Here is a 21,560-nt window from a genome sequence, read left to right as displayed (position 1 = left end):
GTTAGGGCCTACATAAAGCTGTCCCAACACCAGAGCTTTATTTTCAGCACAATGGAGTGAACCTTTACCACCGATGCACCTGACTATCAGCGGAGCCTTGTCTGGCAGTGAAACAGTTCATTCAGCCTCATTTACGGCCTTTAAAAAACTAATCTGATATGGCTGACTTGCTTACACAAATGTGGTTTCTACTGAAAATAGAGATGTACAAACTATGGCATAAGGGGATGACGAAGAGAGAGGCAATCCGTAATTTTGATTAAGATATTAATGAGCGAGATAGGACTGATGTAGTCATTATAACTATTTGTTCAGAACTTTTAAAATTTACAACAGAATTCAGAACATGGGCCATTCTTACAGTATTCTCCCTGTATAGCAAGTCAAAACCGTTGGATAAATAAAGTGGGCATATAAGCAGACAATGAAAGCTCTTACAATATTCAATAATAACATTTGTCTAAAATAGGCTATAGGTTACATGTGCAACACCAAGTCATAACAGTAGGCTAAGTTTGGAGGGGGAAAGGGACCAAATTATGAGTGTGGAAAATAGGCTACTATTTAGGTATACATATCTCCCTGGCAAATTACATAATTTATGCTGCCGCATACAAGATATTTTTGGACTCACCTTGTGCTGTGCTCACTTGAACAGGAAGGTAGCGCGGTGGTCCAAATTTTGTCATCAAAGTCTGTCATTCTCTGGATTTATTGTGCTTTCAAGACAAATGAGAACTCTGAAAAAAATATTTTCCCAGTCGGTGCTCATTTCTTTCAGAGTTCCCAGTTGTCTTGAACTCACTGAAGTCTAAGATTTCCCAGTACCAAGTTTCCATTGGTTTTGAATGCGGCAAAAGTCATGCTGGATTGACAGCATGGCCAATGTATTCAACCTTTTCTGGCCCATGGTGTTGAATGTTTATCCTTTGACCTTGGAAAAGAGACCCTTAAACCCAGACTTGGACCACACACCCACTCCCCTGAATAGTAAGCTAGCAATTGCTTTGCAATGCTTGCAGTTAGCCTCTGATTCCTTCCAAACCACTCATTGTTGAATTTGGATTTCCAACTTGTTGTGTAATGTTTATGGCCGATGAGCACCGATATGTTTTATCTATAATTTCTCTTCATATGACAAGGATTGAAAAGGAATTGCCAGTAGATTGTCAACTTGATTCATGATGATGACTGCTTGTCTAGCTTACTAGCTAAGATTTTGAAAGTATAATAGTAGTGCCCGCAAAACACCAGTCTCAATGTCAACAGTGAAGAGGGATGCTGACCTTCTAGGCAGAGTTTCTCTGTCCAGTGTCTGTGTTCTTTAATCTTTTCTTTTTATTGGCCAGTCTGAGATATGGCTTTTTCTTTGCAACTCTGCCTAGAAGGCCAGCATTCCGGAGTCGCCTCTTCACTGTTGACGTTGAGACTGGTGTTTTGTGGGTACTATTTAATGAAGCTGCCAGTTGAGGACTTGTGAGGCATTTGTTTCTCAAACTAGACACTCTAATGTACTTTCTAATGTCGTCTTTCTAAGTTGTGCACCGGGGCCACCCACTCCTCTTTCTATTCTGGTTAGAGCCAGTTTGCGCTGTTCTGTGAAGGGAGTAGCACACAGCGTCGTACGAGATCTTCAGTTTCTTGGCAATTTCTAATTTCTCAGAACAAGAATAGACTGACGAGTTTCAGAAGAAAGTTCTTTCTTAATCGAACCCACAAATGCCGATGCTCCAGATACTCAACCAGTCTAAAGAAGGCCAGTTTTATTGCTTCTTTAATCAGAACTAGAGTTTTCAGCGTTGCTAACATAATTGCAAAAGGGTTTTTTAATGATCAATTAACCTTTTAAAATGATAAACATGGATTAGCTAACACAACGTGCCATTGGAACATAGGACTGATGGTGGCTGATAATGTAGATGTTCCATTGAATATCAGCCATTTCCAGCTACAATAGTAATTTACAACATTAACAATGTCTACACTGTATTTCTGATCAATTATATATTTTAATGGACAAAAAAATAGATTTTCTTTCAAAACAAGGACATTTCTAAGTGACCCCAAACTTTTGAATGGTAGCTAATATAATATATATATATTAGTATATATATATATATATATATATATATATATATATATATATAGATATATATATATATATATATATATATATATATACAGTGCCTTGCGAAAGTATTCGGCCCCCTTGAACTTTGCAACCTTTTGCCACATTTCAGGCTTCAAACATAAAGATATAAAACTGTATTTTTTTGTGAAGAATCAGTGGTCTGATTTCAATCTCTGTAAGTCGCTTGGGGTGTGTCCCTATCAGTTTTGCACATCGAGAGATTGAAATTTAGAGGAGGAGATCTGCATGGAGGAATGGGCCAAAATACCAGCAACAGTGTGTGAAAACCTTGTGAAGACTTACAGAAAACGTTTGACCTCTGTCATTGCCAACAAAGGGTATATAACAAAGTATTGAGATAAACTTTTGTTATTTGTTTTCCACCATAATTTGCAAATAAATTCATAAAAAATCCTACAATGTGATTTTCTGGATTTTTTTTCTCATTTTGTCTGTCATAGTTGAAGTGTACCTATGATGGAAATTACATACAGGCCTCTCTCATCTTTTTAAGTGGGAGAACTTGCACAATTGGTGGCTGACTAAATACTTTTTTGCCCCACTGTATATATGTTAGCTCAAAACAGGTGGGGCTTTACATATAAGCCTACTGCAGCTCTGTCGGGCTATGCCGCACCAGTCAGTGTAGAGTACAGGCCTGAGTCTTGACTGTCAATGCATTAGAATCCTACTCCAATGCGCTCTGCCTGAAATAATTTTCTGCTAATTTTGTACGTTTCCCCACTGACAAAGAAGTGATCCATCTATCATTTTAATTGTAGGTTTATTTGAACAGTGAGAAACAGAATAACATCAACAAAATCCAGGAAAACGCATGTCAAAAATGTGCATTTTAATGAGGAAAATGAGGGAATAAGTATTTGGCCCCCTCTCAAGCAGAAAGATTTCTGGCTCCCAGGTGTCTTTTATACATGTAACAGGCTGAGATTAGAAGCACACTTAAAGGCAGTGCTCCTAATCACAGCTTGTTACCTGTATAAAAGACACCTGTCCACAGAAGCAATCAATCAGATTCCAAACTCTCCACCATGGCCAAGACCAAAGAGCTCTCCAAGGATGTCAGGGACAAGATTGTAGACCTACACAAGGCTGGAATGGGCTACAAGACCATCGCCAAGCAGCTTGGTGAGTTGGTGACAACAGTTGGTGGCAAATGGAATAAACACAAAAGAACTGTCAATCTCCCTCGGCCTGGGGCTCCATGCAAGATCTCACCTTGTGGAGTTGCAATGATCATGAGAATGGTGAGGAATCAGCCCAGAACTACACAGAAGGATCTTGTCAATCATCTAAAGGCAGCTGGGACCACAGTCACCAAGAAAACAATTGGTAACACACTACGATGTGAAGGACTGAAATCCTGCAGCGCCAGCAAGGTCTCCCTGCTCAAGAAAGCACATATGCCTGTCTGAAGTTTGCCAATGAACATCTGAATGATTCAGAGGACAACTGGGTGAAAGTGTTGTGCTCAGATGAGACCAACATGGAGCTCTTTGGCATCAACTCAACTCGCCGTGTTTGGAGGAGGAGGAATGCTGCCTATGACCCCAAGAACACCATCTCCACCGTCAAAAATGGAGGTGGAAACATTAAGCTGTGGGGGTGTTTTTCTGCTAAGGGGACAGGACAACTTCACCGCATCAAACTGACGATGGACGGGGCCATGTACTGTCTAACCTTGGGTGAGAATGTCCTTTCCTCAGCCAGGGCATTGAAAATTAGTTGTGGATGGGTATTCCAGCATGACAATGACCCAAAACACACGGCCAAGGCAACAAAGGAGTGGCTCAAGAAGAAGCACATTAAGGTCCTGGAGTGGCCTAGCCAGTCTCCAGACCTTAATCCAATAGAAAATCTGTGGAGGGAGCTGAAGGTTCGAGTTGCCAAACGTCAGCCTCGAAACCTTAATGACTTGGAGAAGATCTTCAAAGAGGAGTGGGACAAAATCCCTCCTGAGATGTGTGCAAACCTGGTGGCCAACTACAAGAAACATCTGACCTCTGTGATTGCCAACAAGGATTTTGCCACCAAGTACTAAGTCATGTTTTGCAGAGGGGTCAAATACTTATTTCCCTAAAATGCAAATCAATTTATAACATTTTTGACATGCGTTTTTCAGGATTTCAGGATTCTGTCTCTCACTGTTCAAATAAACCTACCATTACAATTATAGATCATTGATAATTTCTTTGTCAGTGGGCAAATGTACAAAATCAGTAGGGGATCAAATACTTTTTCCCTCACTGTAGATATTGCATAGTTAGTTTTGTTTCGGTATATTACATTGAAAGTGTCTAATATTACGTTGATTCGATTATAATTCTCACAGTAGAGCGAAACGTTAATAGTGTTAACTAAAGGAGAAAACTGTAGAAAGTTGGGTGAAGTTAAATTTCGTGCTTATCTGCGTTGGCTCATATTTCTTCTGCGCTGCAGTCTGAGGGGAGCTGCGCGCTGTTTAGAGGGAACATTGGTAACAAACATCTCACACAGCCTGAGACCTCTACCATATTACAGTAGCCGTCCGTGTCAGACTGCTCTGTGCCAACCTCTTCCCCGGTTTCTCTCCCTGGCAGATTAACCAGTTAGCAGGCAGAGCAAAGCGCCCGGTGCCACTCCCACACAACCCCTACCCAGCATGCACACTGCTCACCAGAGCACCGCTGCTCAGCAGGATCATGAATATGATGAAGGACTCGAACCAGCTGTGCTCCACGATCTGAAAGCAGGTCTTCCTTAACCGCCACCAAGCCTGGCCCAGGCCCTCCGTGGTTTGGATATCACAGCACTGGAAATGGCGTACGCACACTGGGGGAGATAGAGAGAAAAATCTATGTTTTAAAGAGAGATTTAAAATTCTAGTTAATGACAAGTGTTGTGACACATCATATCTCTTTCTTCAAATTTGTATTGAAGGCCAACATTTTCCAGATGCATTTAAATTAATTGTCCAGTGAAAATCTGTTATATTCTGTTAACTCACAATTAAATAATGTTGTTGACCAATCCTATACTCATATTTGTGACCAAAGCATAAATTGGAGAAGAAACAGTTTAAGAAAAACACACAAAAATAAAAAATAAACTATGAGTAAATGCTATTTCCTCATAAATCATGATGTCATGTTGGCTCATTGGCTGAGCTGTCCAATCAGCGGTCTACTGAATATTTTTTTATTACCGTTATACGCCCACACCATTCTGTTGTTGTGGTACTTCCACACCATTCAAATACAGAAAAGTTTGTTTAACATACTTAATTACAATTTTCAGGAAGGAAAAATATTTCATTTCTAATAATGAATTATTTCTAGGCCATATTTCATAGAAATCTGGAAACACTGGACAGTTACTTTAAGATACGGTATGCCGTTTCGGCCCAGTGTATCCTGCGCTGGCTCTGAGTGCTGTGTCTCCGGGGCGCTGGGAGGGTGCAGTTCACCCTATGCCTGCGCTCTTCCCGTTCTGGGCGATTGTGGGCATTGAGCCTAAGGGAGAGGTGCGAATGGTATGCACCAGATCTCCAGTGCTCCCCCACAGCTCGGTTCAACCTGTACCTGCACTCTGGAAAGACCGGGCTAAAGTGGTCATCCAACCTGGAGGAGTGGTGCCAAGGCTGCGCACCAGAGCTCCAATGCTCCTCCACAGCCCGGTCTATCCGGTGCCTCCTCCACGCACCAGGCCTCTTGTAGGTCTCCCCAGCCGGGTGGGTCCTGTGGCAGCCCCACACACCAGGCTGTCTCTCCGTTTCCTCCCTCCAGGTTCTCCCGTCTGTCCGGAGCTGCCTGAGCCGCCCGTCTGTCCGGAGCTGCCAGAGCCACCCGTCAGTCCGGAGCCGCCAGAGCCACCCGTCAGTCTGGAGCCGCCAGAGCCACCCGTCAGTCCGGAGCCGCCAGGACGGCCCTTCACTCCGGCGCCGCCAGAGTCTGCTGCCTGTCCGGCGCCACCAGAGTCTCCCTTCTATTTGGGGCCCACGGTAAGGGGCCCCAGTCCGAGGTCGGCGGCAAGGGTCGCCACTCCAGAGGCACCACATACGTGGGCCAAGACTAAGGTGGAGTGGGGTCTACGTCCCGCACCAGAGCCGCCACCGCGGTGAAATGCCCACCCAGACCCTGGTTCCTTTTGTATGTCTCTATTTTTGGTTTGGTCAGGGCGTGAGTTGGGGTGGGCATTCTATGTTTTTGTTCTATGTTTTGTATTTCTGTGTTTGGCCTGGTATGGTTCCCAATCAGAGGCAGCTGTCTATCGTTGTCTCTGATTGAGAACCATACTTAGGTGGCCTGTTCCCACCGGTGTTTGTGGGTAGTTGTTTTCTGTGTCTGTGTTTTCACCATACAGAACTGTTTCGATTTTAATTTCTTTCCTTCACTTTATTTTGTATTTTCTCGTGTTCTGATATAATAAATTATCATGGACACTTACAACACTGCATTTTGGTCCGATCCTTCCTACTCATCATCAGATGAAAAAGAAGTTGAAGTTCGTTACAGTGGTTTTGGAGCGACACATTCCTGGTATCGATGACTCTTTAAAAGCTTTCCAGCCAGAATAATGGCTCAGGCTGGCTGCTATGAAATCGCATTTGAGACAACGACCCATAATGTCCGCCGAGTTGACCCGGACTCCTCCAGTACAGTCATCTGAGCCCCCCATCCAAATTAATGTATTGCCTGTAAGCTTAATAATGACGGGATTATGGTAACGGACCACTTGCAACTCAATTTGTAACGACGCTCTCACGGTCTTTCTTGGAAGCCGCGGACATTTTAGCGCCCCTGGCGCCGACATCTGCCAAGCTAATAACGGCCGTCAAGAAGAAATCAAGAGGCCCTATTGACTATACATTTACACTTATCGGCCTGTCGATATACAGTTAGACTTCGGATTAAAGGCATTTCCTATGGGATGTAGATTTCTGGGTTCTTTGAGAGTACAAAGAATGCAAAATGCCTTTGCTGAAATGCTGCTACCTTTTCCCTGAGTGTATGAAGGGTCCCTCCCTGATTTAGTCCCTCAAACGATCATTAGGCAAGTCCAGAGAGTTTTGGTTTGTTAGGTTGGCGGTCATTTTGCATGAGAAGACATTAGTCATGGCACTGAGCAAGAGAGATGAAGCTTGACACAACCAATGTGACATGAGCTTGCCTCAGGTGAACGCCTTAAACGTAAACATGGGTCCTCATGTACAGTGCTTTCAGAAAGTATTCCCCTTCACTTTTCCCCCATTGAGATGTTTTGTCACTGGCCTCCACACAATACCCCATAATGTCAAAGTGGAATTATATATTTTTGAAATATTCCCAATTAATACGAATTTTAAAGCTGAAAAGTCTTCAGTCAATAAGTATTCAACCCCGTTGCTTATATTCCAAAACATGCATCATATTTGCAAGCAAATTAACTTTGTTTGGGGCAAATCCAATACAACACATTACTGAGTACCATTCCATATTTTCAAGCATAGTAGTGGCTGCATCATGTTATGAGTATGCTTGTAATGGTTAAGGACTGGGGAGTTTTTTAGGATAAAAAATAAATGAAATGGAGCTAAACACAGGCAAAAACCTGGTTCAGTCTGCTTTCCACCAGACACTGGGAGATCAATTTACCTTTCAGCAGGACAATAACCTAAAACACAAGGCCAAATCTACAGGGGAGTTGCTTACCAAGAAGACAGTGAATGTTGTGGCAAAGTTACAGTTTTAAATCTACTTGAAAATCTATGGTAAGACCCGAAAATGGTTGTCTAGCAATGATCAACAACCAATCTGACAGAGCTTGAAGAATTTTCAAAAATAATAATTGGCAAATGTTGCACAATCCAGGTGTGGAAAGCTCTTAGAGAATTACGCAGAAAGACTCACAGCTGTAATTGCTGCCAAAGGTGCTTTTACAAAGTATTGACTCAGGGGTGTGAATGAGACACACTATATATACAAAGTATGTGGACACCCCTTCAAATTAGTGGATTTGGCTATTTCAGCCACACCCGTTGCTGACAGGAGTATAAAATTGAGCACACATCCATGCAATCTCCACAGACAAACATTGGCAGTAGAATGGCTTTACTGAAGAGCTCAGTGACATTCAACGTGGCACCGTCCTAGGAATGCCACCTTTCCAGACAAGTCAGTTCGTCAAATTTCTGCCTTGCTAGAGCTGCCCCGGTCACTGTAAGTGCTGTTATAGTGAAGTGTAAACCACACAAGCTCACAGAACGGGACCGCCGAGTGCTGAATCGCGTAGCTTGTTAAATTAGTCTGTAGCTTGTAAAAATCATCTGTCCTCGGTTGCAACACTTACTATCGAGTTCAAACTGCCTCTGGAAGCCACGTCAGCACAATAACTGTTCATCGGGAGCTTCATGAAAGGGTTTCCATGGCTGAGCAGCCGCACACAAGCCTAAGATCACCATGCGCAATGCCAAGCGTCGGCTGGAGTGGTGTAAATCTTGCCGCCATTGGACTCTGGAGCAGTGGAAACACATTCTCTGGATGTGATGAATCACGCATCACAATCTGGCAGTCCAACAGATGAATCAGGGTTTGGCGGATGCCAGGACAATGCTACATGCCCCAATGCATAGTGCCAACTGTAAAGTTTTGTGGAGGAGGAATAATGGTCTGAGGCTGTTTTTTTTAAACGCTACAGCATACAATGACATTCTAGACAATTCTGTGCTTCCAACTTTGTGGCAACAGTTTGGGGAAGTCCATTTCCTGTTTCAGCTTGACAATGCCCTCGTGCACAAAGCAAGGTCATACAGAAATGGTTTGTCCAGATTGATGTGGAAGAACATGACTGGCCTGCACAGAGCCCTGACATCAACCCCATCAAACACATTTGGGATGAATTGGAACACCAACTGCAAGCCAGACCTAAATGCCCAACATCGCTCAACACCCGACCTCACTAATGCTCTTGTGGCTGAATGGAAGCAAGTCCCTGCAACAATGTTCCAACATCTAGTGGAAAGCCTTCCCCAGAAGAGTGGAGGCTGTTATAGCAGCAAAGGGGGGACCGACTCCATAATAATGGCCATGATTTTGGAATGAGATGTTCGACGAGCAGGTATCCACATACTTTTGGTCATGTAGTATATTTCTGTATTTGATTTTCAATACATTTGCAAAAATATCTCTAAAAACATGTTTTCACTTATTCATTGTGTTATTGTGTGTAGATCGGTGAGAAAGAACATTTATTTAATTATCTATTTTTAATTCAGGCTGTCACACAACAAAATGTGTGACGGAGTCGTGCCTGGCCATGCAGCCTTGGGTGAACAGGGAGCACAGGAGGGGACTGAGCACGCACCCCCCGGGGGGGGGCCAAACTACAGTGCTAGTGCTGCCTCCTCTAGCTCTGAAACCCTGCTGAACCTTAACCTAAGGAGCTCCATGTTTCTTTCAACAGGGAGGTAACAGCCCAAGCTGTTGAGTTTATAAAATGGCCTCCTTTATGTTGTCAACTTGATAGTTTACACTCAACAGAGCTGGACTGTCTTTAAACAGAAAAAAAAACATTAAAGGTTTGCGAATTAGTCTACATACAGTATTCCATCAAAATGAAAGATGATGCATTGGAATATACTGTATTGCCGTGGGTGACATTACATAATTTTCACCTAAATCACATGTAGCCTAGGTGTCACTCTTTCCGCTTTAGCCAACTTATTTAGTTGAATACTCAACAGGGTCAGGTACGAAGGTTTAATCCCACACTATTCGGATGCAGTAACAACAGTAACAACAACTATCACCATTTTGCCTGTTTAACTGAGTTCTACCTGGAACCAAACATGTTTATCTTATGGGGACAGCCACAGAACCATTTTGGAACCCTTTTTTCCAAGAGTGTAGAAGATAGAGGAATTGTTAGGCTGCTTTAATGTCCCAATACACGGGATGTTCCACCAATTCGGTGCCTTTTGAGAATTGTATGTTGTAACATTTTTGGGGGGGGATTTCACCTTATTTATTCATTCTGTCAAAAAGAGCACATGTTCAACTTTATAAAAACCTAGTTTTCCCCTTTCAAGAGGTCAAGTAAAAAAAATACCATAGTAATTGCCTATTAAGTGCCAAATTAAGTTACCCTGTTAATAACAGGATTGACGATAATGACACTAAGTAAATAATAATCTTCAGAAATGACTTTGTCTAAGCAACAAAATAACTAGGGCTTTACAATGATGATAATAATGCATTACATTTCTAAGGCACTTTTTTAATAGAATTTCAAAGCACTTCAAGAGCAAAAAAACAATCAAGAAGTATATCATGACAGGTCAGAGTATGGTAGATGATGGTGATGGAGTCTGCTGATGAGACAAGTCTTTGAAAGCTGCGTCCCACAAAGATAGAGAAGGTCATTTCATGGCTTGAGCGGAGAGAGCTGGTCAGAGTATGGTAGATGATGGTGATGGAGTCTGCTGATGATCTTATATGATAGTGATAATATAATGACATGATAATGATAGTGAAAACTTAGACATTTTTGGGTTAAGTGGGTTAAAATCTTCCTAGAAGTGACAGAGAGTGCATGGAGGGACATGTCAAAACACAGAAGTTTTGCACTTTCGTAAGTCTTTCTTCATTTAATGAAATCTCCATGTGGTCTATATTAAAGTGTACTTCATTTATTATAACAGGCTTTTCATATTAAAATACCAAAGGGACGTACTGTACAAGGCACTCTTTTCATGGAACGACCCACTTAGCTCCATGATTTATCTAATTTGATTTATTTAGTGTATTATGGTGGAGCGCCGCCATTTTGTCCTTCTTACGCAACCCAGAAATGTGTGAAATGCGGCCATGTAAATATGGCCTCTTCAACTATGCTTCAACTATGCAGTGCCTTATAGAAGTGCCTTATAGCTATCATAGACTGGTTACCAATGTAATTATAGGAGTAGGAGTAAAAATACATGTTTTGTCATACCTGTGGTATACTTAAACTATAAGGCCCTTAGCCATGATATATTGGCCATATACCACAAACCCCTGAGGTGCTTTATTGCTATTATAAACTGGTTACCAAAGTAATTAGAGCATAAAATATACATGTTTTGTCATACGTGTGGTATACAGTCTGATATACCACGCTGTCAGCACATCAGTATTCAGGGCTCAAACCACCCAGTTTATAATGTCTGATATACCATGGCTGTCAGCCAATCAGCATTCATGGCTGGAACCACCCGCCTTATAACTCCCCTTTTGGGCCTTCCAGGGCGCACATGCTGCCATGTCCAAGTAGTCTTTTTTGGGGCCACATCTAGCAAACAAACAGTGACTGATGAAGCCTACTGTGAGTATCATATGATTGGTAATAAATCATTGTGTCACTAAGAGCCTGCGGTAATGGCGGGATCAGAGTAGGGCTGTTGTGGTGACCATATTACCGCTGCACCGGGGGTCACAAGTCATGAAGGCAGTCAAATTCCACATGACCGTTTAGTCACGGTAATTAGCCTTCTCCAAGCTCTGATGCTGCTGTTCATTGGTAGCCTACCAACCTTGCTACCTGCCTGGTACTCAGCACTTCTATTGTACCTCTAACCACTCTGACATCAATGCAAATGTATTCAAGAATCTAATCAAATACTTCATGAGAGCTCATCTTGCGCAAGATTTCTATAGACTATGCAAATGCGGAAGAAAACTGAGTGATGGCCGTTAATAAAAAGAGGAGGATCCCATGAGCTTTCTATAGGCTAGGCCTACTATATTTATTTCTCAACTTTCCTAATATTAAGCACATTGCTTATATTTACAACAGGAGTATAGACTACCTGGCTGGCATGAAAATATAACACAGGGTTTATTTTTCATTTTATTAAGTGAATAGATGACATGTATTTTTTTATGCTGCCCCTGTTTCGATACAGCTGCATGATATTGGTCCATTCTAAATCATAAAAAATGTCACACATATATTATTTAGTGTATGTAAAGACAAATTAAATCAAGGATAGTCTGATGGGTGACAATATTAGCTTATCACTTATACATTATCACTTGTGAATGATGCCCAGCATAAGAAACAGCCTTTTTTTGTGACTTGGGGAAGATATTTTTTACCATAAAAATGCACCTTTATAATAAAAGCATTACATGCATAATAACATTCTAAGCTAAACGTTCTGATGTGTTGCGTCAGCCACATAGCATAAAAACATTGTTTTGATGCTATTGGTTGTATTAATTTGGGATCGGTTTGGGATATTTATTTATCACACAGAATAGGTCAACTTTTGTACTATGGGGGATAGTAGATTGACATAGGCTAGTGCTTTTGCTGGTCGTTAGACCTACTCATCTTGTTGGCTGACGAAAAGTAAATGTGGACAGTTCCTCCAATAGCCTGTGAGAAAGACCCGATCACGTGATGGAGAGCTGTGTGAGTGAGAGACACTTCGGATTGCGCAGCACGCTCAGGGAGAAGGGCACAATGCAGCACTCCAGCCGCAAAAGCATGGATTTGTTTAGGGTGCATTATGGCCACAAAGGGGATGCCGCTGTGAAATTCAAGGCATTATCAAGTGCTTGTCAAATTGTGAATGAGAGACTATTGGAGTGTGTACAGCCTGTGCAAAAAAACAAAGTTGAGCTCATGCCTTTCAAGCAACTTTAAAAAAAATCATCATTAGAGTTTAATTTTGCAGCCTTACAATGTATGAAAAAATCTAAACATATAGCCCAACGTTTGTAGAACAACTAAAGTTAGATTAATAACTCTAAATTAAGCATATAGGAGTACCTATTTCCTTGTTAACCACTCAACACAGTGCGCTCGCCCTCAAATCATTTGGAGAAAATCTTTATATTTATTTTATTTATTCAGTTTAGTTCAATTGTTTTCTTCATACTATAAAATAATATAAAATAAGGACAGCTCAGAGTATGCTATTCTGTTCTTCTGAAATAGACTACATTTTCTTCATATCATCCTTCTTTAGACCTGTCTAAAATAAGTAATGGATTTATTGTGTGGAAGTCACGAGATGCTAGATGTGTTTATGTTAATTAACAGTCAATTACCGTGAGACCGACAGTTATTTGCTTGACAATCATCGGCGGACGAAATTTCATGACCGCCACAGCCCTAATCAGAGTCCTGGTTGCGTCCAAGGAACACAAATGGATTTCCATGGTGATGTACCCAAACCATTAGGCTTGTCACACCCTGATCTGTTTCACCTATCTTTGTGCTTGTCTCCACCCCCCTAGAGGTGTCACCTATCTTCCCTATTATCCCCAGTGTATTTATACCTGTGTTCTCTGTCTGTTGCCAGTTTGTTTTGTTCGTGAGCCTACCAGCGTTTTCCCCTCTGCTCCTGTCTGTTTCTAGTTCCTGTTTTCTAGTTTTCCCAGTTTTGACCATTCGGCCCGCCCTGACCCTGAGCCTGCCTGCCGTTCTGTACCTTGTCACACCACCCTGGGTTACTGACCTCTGCCTGCCCTGACCCCGAGACTGCCTGCCATTTTGTACTTTTTGGACTCTGATCTGGATTACTGACCTCTGTTTGCCCTTGACCTGTCGTTTTGCCTGTCCCCTGTTCTAGTAATAAACGTTTGTTACTTCGACACTGTCTGCATCTGGGTCTTCTCCTGAAACGTGATACAGCTTGCATTTTGTATATTATTAAGTCACCTTATATAAAGCCCCTGTGTAAGACTACCTACAACCCACTCCCCTGTGTTTACTAGCGTTATGAGGTATTACACTGAAAGGGATAGAAGGTTTCAGCCTCTATTGTAGTCCACATTATTAAAGGAGTTATGGTGCAATGGTTGTTTCTATGGATACTGTGCTCCCTGTGTAGTCAAATGAACATGTACATATAGTAATATGATACCCCATACACAAGTCAGACTGTATTCAGTAAAAACCTATCAGTGTCGGCATTCAGGAAACACCTTTAAACACAAACCTAAAAACACTAAGAACTAAATGACTTCCCACCACAACTAGTCAATAGGTGTGTAAAAATGGATGCATCATTAAAGAGCGTGATCCCCTAATCAAATCTTGGTTCAAAATATGTGTCAACGTTCACAAGACCTTCAGTAATGATCTTCACGCTCTAACATGAACATGTCAAAATCTTTTTTAGAACAACCCCCAACAACGCTGACCCTTTCAATGTACACTCAGCTACTGCTGACTGTTTCAATGTACACTCAGTCATTTACCATGATTGTCTCGGAGACATCACGTGATTGGTCTAAGTTACCTCAGACCGTCTGAGGGAGTTGATTAGTTGCGACCAAATTTAATTCAGGTAGTCAGTCATCATCAAATTAACCAGAGTCCATTTAGTGTCTGAGACGCCTTTTCAAATCTCTGCTGACACAGGACATTCAATTTAATGCGCCATTACCCGTTCAAATGTCACTTAATTGTTTAATGTTTTATATCAAATGGCCTCCACTTGAAGCCGAAAGCCAACTGTTTGGGGTAGCCCAGTGTAAATGTTTAGATTCAGGCTTGCAGTGAGAGTGAGTCAAACCCTCTACTAATGTAAGCTGTTAAAAATATACAAATATTTAGGCTGGATTGCAACGTTATGCCCACCATCATGGCACTTTATTATACAAATTTGAAATTTGATAGAAACATATTAATTCAACCTGTTTCACGTGTTTCTGTCTCTGTTTTGATTTCCACATACAAAATAAACAGATTGTCAGGTCAAGTTGCACATCTTGTTTTTTTTCTCTCCAAACATTACATTAAATAATATTCCTTAAATGTGCTTGCTTATACTTGTATTTTCTTGGTCACATGTATCACTAGTAATACATTACTAGTGCATGTAAATTGTAAGCTGTATGCTTTTTCATGCTGCTACCTCTTGGTGCCACTCCCTTAAAAATACAATGAATTTCTTTGAAGCATGATGTAATACAGTACAACACATTCCGTTTTATTTGAGTAAAGATGTTCTGAAGCAAACATAATGGTGTCCTGTCTCCTTACCGACATTTGGCGTCAGAAGTGGGATCTAAACCCACCGCTTAGCAACACAATCTCACTGGGACTCACCTGACAGTAACGTAACAATAAAGTCAAATAAACTTACCATCAGGGAAGCAGTTGTCAGGATCCATGGTCTCTTCGGCCATCTCTGAATACTCATCCTCTTCCTCCCCTGGCTTCCTCAGATCCACTGTGCTGCCCTCGGATAGGCTGATGTCATCCTTCACCTGAGGATAACAACCAATCAGAGCCATGCTAGATGAAAATAGTTATTATCAGGTGATTGATGACTGGTGTATTGCTATATTGGTGATTTATTGACAAGAGAAGGGGATCTGGTAGATATGGAGAGAGTCATTCAGTCTTTTTCTCCATTTATGAGAAACATTCAGAAGGTTATAATTCTCCCAGTAATAACTACTTCTGTTCTGGTGCATATAAAGCCTGGGCACAAAGTCTCATATAGAACCTAACCTGGTATTACCTTTGTGGCATTTACCATATTGTAACTTACAGCACATCTTAATCTTTTGCTTGGAAAGCTATAATCTGCAGCGTTAGTTTCAATCTAATCTGGCAAAATCAAATCAAGCTATCAGCGATCTGGACTGATATTATAGCATGATAGACAGCAGAGGTGTAGTCGGCTGGATATTTAGACAGAATACAGGCAAGCTCCTGAAACTCTTTAGATGAGTATTCAGTGTGATATTTGTTTCTCCACACATACTGTATACTGTGTAAAGCTAAAGGTTACAATATTCACCTTTTACAGTAAGCACTAAGGAAATACATTGCCAAGCTACTTGAAGACACACTTCAGTAACCCTGCTTAATAATATGTCATCCATTTGACATTGTGTGTCTGTTATGTAATAATCGTCGGGTGTATGTAATCAGGATGATTGTCTGGTTTCTGGCTCTAGCTCTTCCTTCCTGTTGTTGACGCCCTGCAGACTAACACGTGATCACACTTCGGGTCCTGTCATGGTGGGGCTCATATTGCTATGAGCTCCATATGTGCGTGTCCGTATGAACACCCACACACGCACGCAAGCACACGCACACACACACACACACCACCCTCAGGGTCACTGTCCCGACACCGACTCCCCTCTCACCACCCAGCCCCCTCAGGGTCACTGTCCCGACACCGACTCCCCTCTCACCACCCAGCCCCCTCAGGGGCACAGTCCCGACACCAACTCCCCTAATGTTTTGTATAGTCAGTGTATATCTATATATTTTCTATGATATACTTTTGTTACCTTGGACATGGAAAAATGCTGCATCCACTTTTGAACTAAATATTTGCACGGGGACACTGTGGACTGTTTCCAGGGTAACTGTAGTGTCTGTGCTGCAGGTGAGGTGACAACACCAGAGTCAAGGAGACAGTCAGGCATAAACACAGAGTAAAGTGTGGGTAGAGGAAGTTCCAGGGTGACAAAAGTCAGCTTTAGGCATAATGAACCCTCAATGTTAAATCATTATTTAATGCATATTCTTCATGTCCATGGCCATGTGGCATTTAAAGGGTTGGTGCACCCCAAAACAGAAGTATGACTGATGTTTTCATACTTGTAAAGTGGGCTAAAGTGAAGGTCAATCCATACCTTTATTAATCTTTTCTCTAAAGTAATTTGGAATTTTGGAATTCTCTATGCATTCCCTCCAACCTCAAGAATGCTATCATTCAGTAACCCTGCTTAATAATATGCCATTGGAGAGCACAGCTCAGAGAGAGAGGGATTACTTAACAGTACAGTAGATCCTCTCAACTGTTCATCACCAATACAGTCATACAGCCATTCTCTGCAGACAATACAGCGAGGGGGCCCTTCAACAAACAACCTTTACTCCAATTTCACTTTTACATTCTCTTGGCTTTAGAGGATCAGTATTCTATTACCACTGTCAATAAACCCACAAATGCCCGACGAGAACAACGACATCAACCTAAAACCAATACAGTCATTGTCCTGGTCAACTTCATGATTATGAAGCTGGTCAACTTCATGATTATTATCTAGATACACAGATAAACCTTTTATGTCATCTCATGTCATCTGTTGAGTTTTACTGGTTATACCATACCCATGTCACACATCATCCGATGTCCATTACTGCTCCGCCTGTCGAGCGGGCATCCCATGAGCCTTTGTGTTTTACAGGCCCATCGTGCTCAGCTTAGGGGGTGACAGGGGAATTGGTATGTCTGGTATAGCTGAACCAATGACACTGGTTGTACACTACGCCCATGGTCCCAATAGACAAATACACCTACATACACACACACACCAATCACATACCCACCCAACACTTATAGTTCTGACATACTGTTTACTATTACTATTATTATTATAATAAGTATTATTATCATCATTTGTATTATAATTTGTATTATAATTTTGTTTTTATCATTATCATTATCATTATCATTTATTATTATTATCATTATTATTGACATTATCATTATTATCATTGTTTATTATTAGCATTATCATTATTGTCATTATTATTATTATTATTATTATCTTATCATTTTTATTATTATCATTATTATTGTCAGTCATTATTATCATTAATATAATTTTTATTATTAGCATTATCATTATTATCATTATCGTTATTATTGTTTATCGTGCTACCAGTCACTTTCTCCAAATCCCTGCCTACATGTACATCCCTGCACATTGTACATTTGCTACTGGCACTGACCCTGTACATAGCTTACATTCTTATGATATTCTAGTTCTCTCTCTTATATCTTATTTTTATGTTGTTTTTGTCATACTATTTTAATATTGAATACTTGCAAGTTAAGCATTCCAGTATATTTGTGCATGTGACAAATAAAACTTGAAACTATCACAAATACCAGGTGCATTGTCCCCCACATAACATACCTATAAATAGCCCCTCTGGAGAGAGAATTGTGCACTAAGCAGTGTTGCACACACACACACACACACACACACACACACACACACACACACACACACACACACACACACACACACACACACACACACACACACACACACACACACACACACACACACACACACACACACACACACACACACACACACACACACACACACACACACACACACACACACACACACACACACACACACACTCTCTCTCTACGAAGAAGGACTCCCTTGAAAGTATAACTAGTCCCTCCAGGATTTTGCAGGGATTTTTTGTGATATTTGAGGACAACAATGTTAGATTTTGCTGCGAATGTCCCGCAAAATCATCCTGTTGTCCCTCGTTTGTGTATTTTAAAGGTGGTCACCCTAGGTTAAGGATCAGGAGTTATTGGTGTAGTGGCAGATATTAAGAGATTTAGTTATTCAAGGGGTTGCAAGGGGTTGCAAAGACCATGATGAGAAACTCCAAACGTAATGTGTCACCATCCTTGACCTGGTGAGTCGAAGACGGAGGTGTATGTTTTATAGAACATAAACATTAAGGAGATGTCTGAAAAAGCCTATACCTGATTCTGGTTTTAATTAGCTGTTTACCAGAATCTTGATTAGCTGATAAGCTGAATCAGGTGTGTTACAGCAGGGTTGGAGGAAAAGCCTAAATACCCATTTCTCTAAGAAGCTTGGCTTTCACCCTTATTTAGACATTACATTAGAGCCATTGATATGCTACGAGAAAAATCCCTGCCAAAACAATTTCAAGCATGTTTTCCGTCAATAAATGATAAATCATGTATCCCATTTCCTCATCAGTCTCAGAGCCTCTGGGATCTGAGATGTACCCAGTTGTTGCCGTGGCAGCGTTGTCGTGGTTGCGTTGTGCGGCGCTCGGACACAGCTGTGTGCCGTTACACAACCGTTGGTCCCTGGAGAACCCGAGCCTCTGAGCCTTCCCACCAGCTGCCTGGTGTCTCCCACCGATCAATTCCTGCTCTTCTCCAAATCCCACAACTTCACTTTGCTGCCCGAGATGTTCTTATTCATACTATTAAGACACTTAGAATGCAAGCATCGCAATACATACAGTACAGTAGCTTCATGCTAGAATATTACTTTCAGAAAGTGCTGAATGACTCAACTGTGAATTTCCAATAACATGCAAATCCCATAATTATCTTGTAAGGAAATGACCATTTCCAAATTGTCTTTCAAATTAGTTTCTGTATCATAACAATCACATGTTGTGGAGTATGCTGAGGTATACTATCTAGGAGAAGGGAACTATAAACACACCGGCAGGATGTGTCACTCGGTAACATGAGCATGGTCTCTCTATGTTAAGCTCCACGCTCATCTGAGCAAGATTAGCCTTGCACAATAACCCTGTTAGTGGGATAATCAACATAAGCCTCCCGCTAAAACAATATCAAGTCATTAGCGAAGGAGTAAGACTTTACAGTTAGAAAGCTATGCTTATGATGTACAAGGGCTCAATGGCACAATGGTGTGAGGAATGGTCAACAGCAGCTAGGGTTCCAGGCTCCACAAACACACACACATGCACACACACCCTTCCCTCCGAAGTGTAAATAGTGGTCCGGGCCTTGGCCCCTGTAGTGATGAATCAGACAGACAGACCGTTGACTGAAGAAGAGGTAAGGTGGACGTCAGAGGTGAAACAATCCCATCTAAATTTCCCCAGTCTTTCAGCTGGCTGTGGCATTACAGCTCATATGGGAGATTTGTCCCGGGTGCGAGCTAATGCAGGGTGCTGCTTTTTTCTATCACACCCTCCCAGCCATACTTTGACGTTGAGGTGTTGTGAAAGGGACGAGCCCGTGTCTGCCTCGGCTGCATAGTCTCTTCATAGTAAAAACAAGAGCGGAGACGCTGTTTGCCTGCTGCTAACCTACTGTAACTATTAATTGTCCTCTACCATGAAATCGAGAAGGGAACTGTGGATCGGTCTCCGTCTGTTTATCTGTTCGTCTGTCCATTTGTTTGTATGTTAGTCACACGCAATATCTCAGACAGAACTAGCCTGATTTTGACAAAACTTGGGTGAATGATGCATCTTGCCATAGAGATCCGACATTTATAAAATGACACGGTGGAAGCTATAGTAAATACAGTAACTGACATTTGTGAGTCAAACCAGAGAGGATGAGGTGAAGTGAGAGGGATAACTGGGCCCAAAATTTGTCTTCTCCAGCAAGTGGCATTTTGTTGTTGTTGTGTGTTTGTATGGAGGTCAATGAGAGAGTTGAATTTGTTTAAGAAAACTTTGAATGGCCTATTTGTAACATGTGGCTTATTTGATCAAATATCATTTTTGTAATACTTAAGTTGTTACTAGTATACTAATGCTATGTTATGCTGGCCCAGTTGAACGTTACGTCATCGGGCGAAAGCGCGGAGGGAAGTGCGCCCTTCTCAAATGTAACATTAATCTGCACAACTCGGGCATGTTTTCAACAAGGCAGAATGGTACATCGTCCAAAAACAGGCTCTAACCAATAGTGCAAAAAAGGTATTAGGTGAACAATAGGTAGGTAAAGAAATTAAAACAGTAAAATGACAGTGGGTGGCGGGTGGTGGGACACAATGCAGATAGCCCGGTTAGCCAATGTGCGGGAGCACTGGTTGGTCGGCAAAACTGAGGTAGTATGTACATGAATGTATAGTTAAAGTGACTATGCATACATGATAAACAGAGAGTAGCAGCAGCGTAAAAAGATGGGTTGGGGGAGGCACATAATGCAAATAGTCCAGGTAGCCATTTAATTACCTGTTCAGGAGTCTTATGGCTTGGGGCTAAAAACTGTTGAGAAGCCTTTTTGTCCTAGACTTGGCACTCCGGTACCGCTTGCCATGCGGTAGTAGAGAGAACAGTCTATGACTGAGGTGGCTGGGGTCTTTGACAATATTTTGGGCCTTCCTCTGACTCTGCCTGGTGTAGAGGTTCTGGATGGCAGGCAGCTTAGCCCCAGTGATGTACTGGACCATACGCACTACCCTCTGTAGTGCCTTGCGGTCAGAGGCTGAACAGTTGCCATACCAGGCAGTGATGCACCCAGTCAGGATGCTCTCGATGTTGCAGCTGTAGAACCTTTTGAGGATCTCAGGATCCTTGCCAAATCTTTTTAGTTTCCTGAGGGGGAATAGGCTTTGTTGTGCCCTCTCCCGACTGTCATTAAGCCGGTGCAAAACACTTCTACATGGGTGCCCGGGCTAAATGAATTGAACCCCCTCAGTCTGAGTACCAGTCTCTTTAACTAACATTCCATTCCTTGCCACTCGATCCTGGTCATTGCCAAAGAGACTGGCATTTCGGCAATCTCAACGTTAAATATGCACTGGATTTAGGGTAAGAGTTCCTTATTGGTTGTTGGAAATAACATTAATATTTTCCATGACAACATGTGCAGACTCGAAAATGGAATTTGAATTCATAAGAAAGTCAAAAACAAACATGAACT

General features: G+C 41.7%; 1 protein-coding gene across 1 annotated transcript in view; it reads right to left on the bottom strand.

Moving 5' to 3' along the window:
* Window positions 1-21,560, bottom strand: part of scn5lab (sodium channel, voltage gated, type V-like, alpha b) — a 279,945-nt gene that overhangs the window by 17,485 nt on the left and 240,900 nt on the right. Inside the window, exons 18-19 of the mRNA XM_064941469.1 lie at window positions 15,246-15,369; window positions 4,806-4,960 (exon numbers count right to left, since the gene is read on the bottom strand). Coding sequence (XP_064797541.1) covers window positions 4,806-4,960; window positions 15,246-15,369 — 279 coding nt within the window. The remainder of the gene's footprint in view (window positions 1-4,805; window positions 4,961-15,245; window positions 15,370-21,560) is intronic.

The sequence above is a fragment of the Oncorhynchus masou genome, chromosome 28 (genome assembly GCF_036934945.1).
Source record: "Oncorhynchus masou masou isolate Uvic2021 chromosome 28, UVic_Omas_1.1, whole genome shotgun sequence".
NCBI classification, from domain to species: domain Eukaryota; kingdom Metazoa; phylum Chordata; class Actinopteri; order Salmoniformes; family Salmonidae; genus Oncorhynchus; species Oncorhynchus masou.
This window is presented reverse-complemented; position numbering and strand designations above follow the sequence as displayed.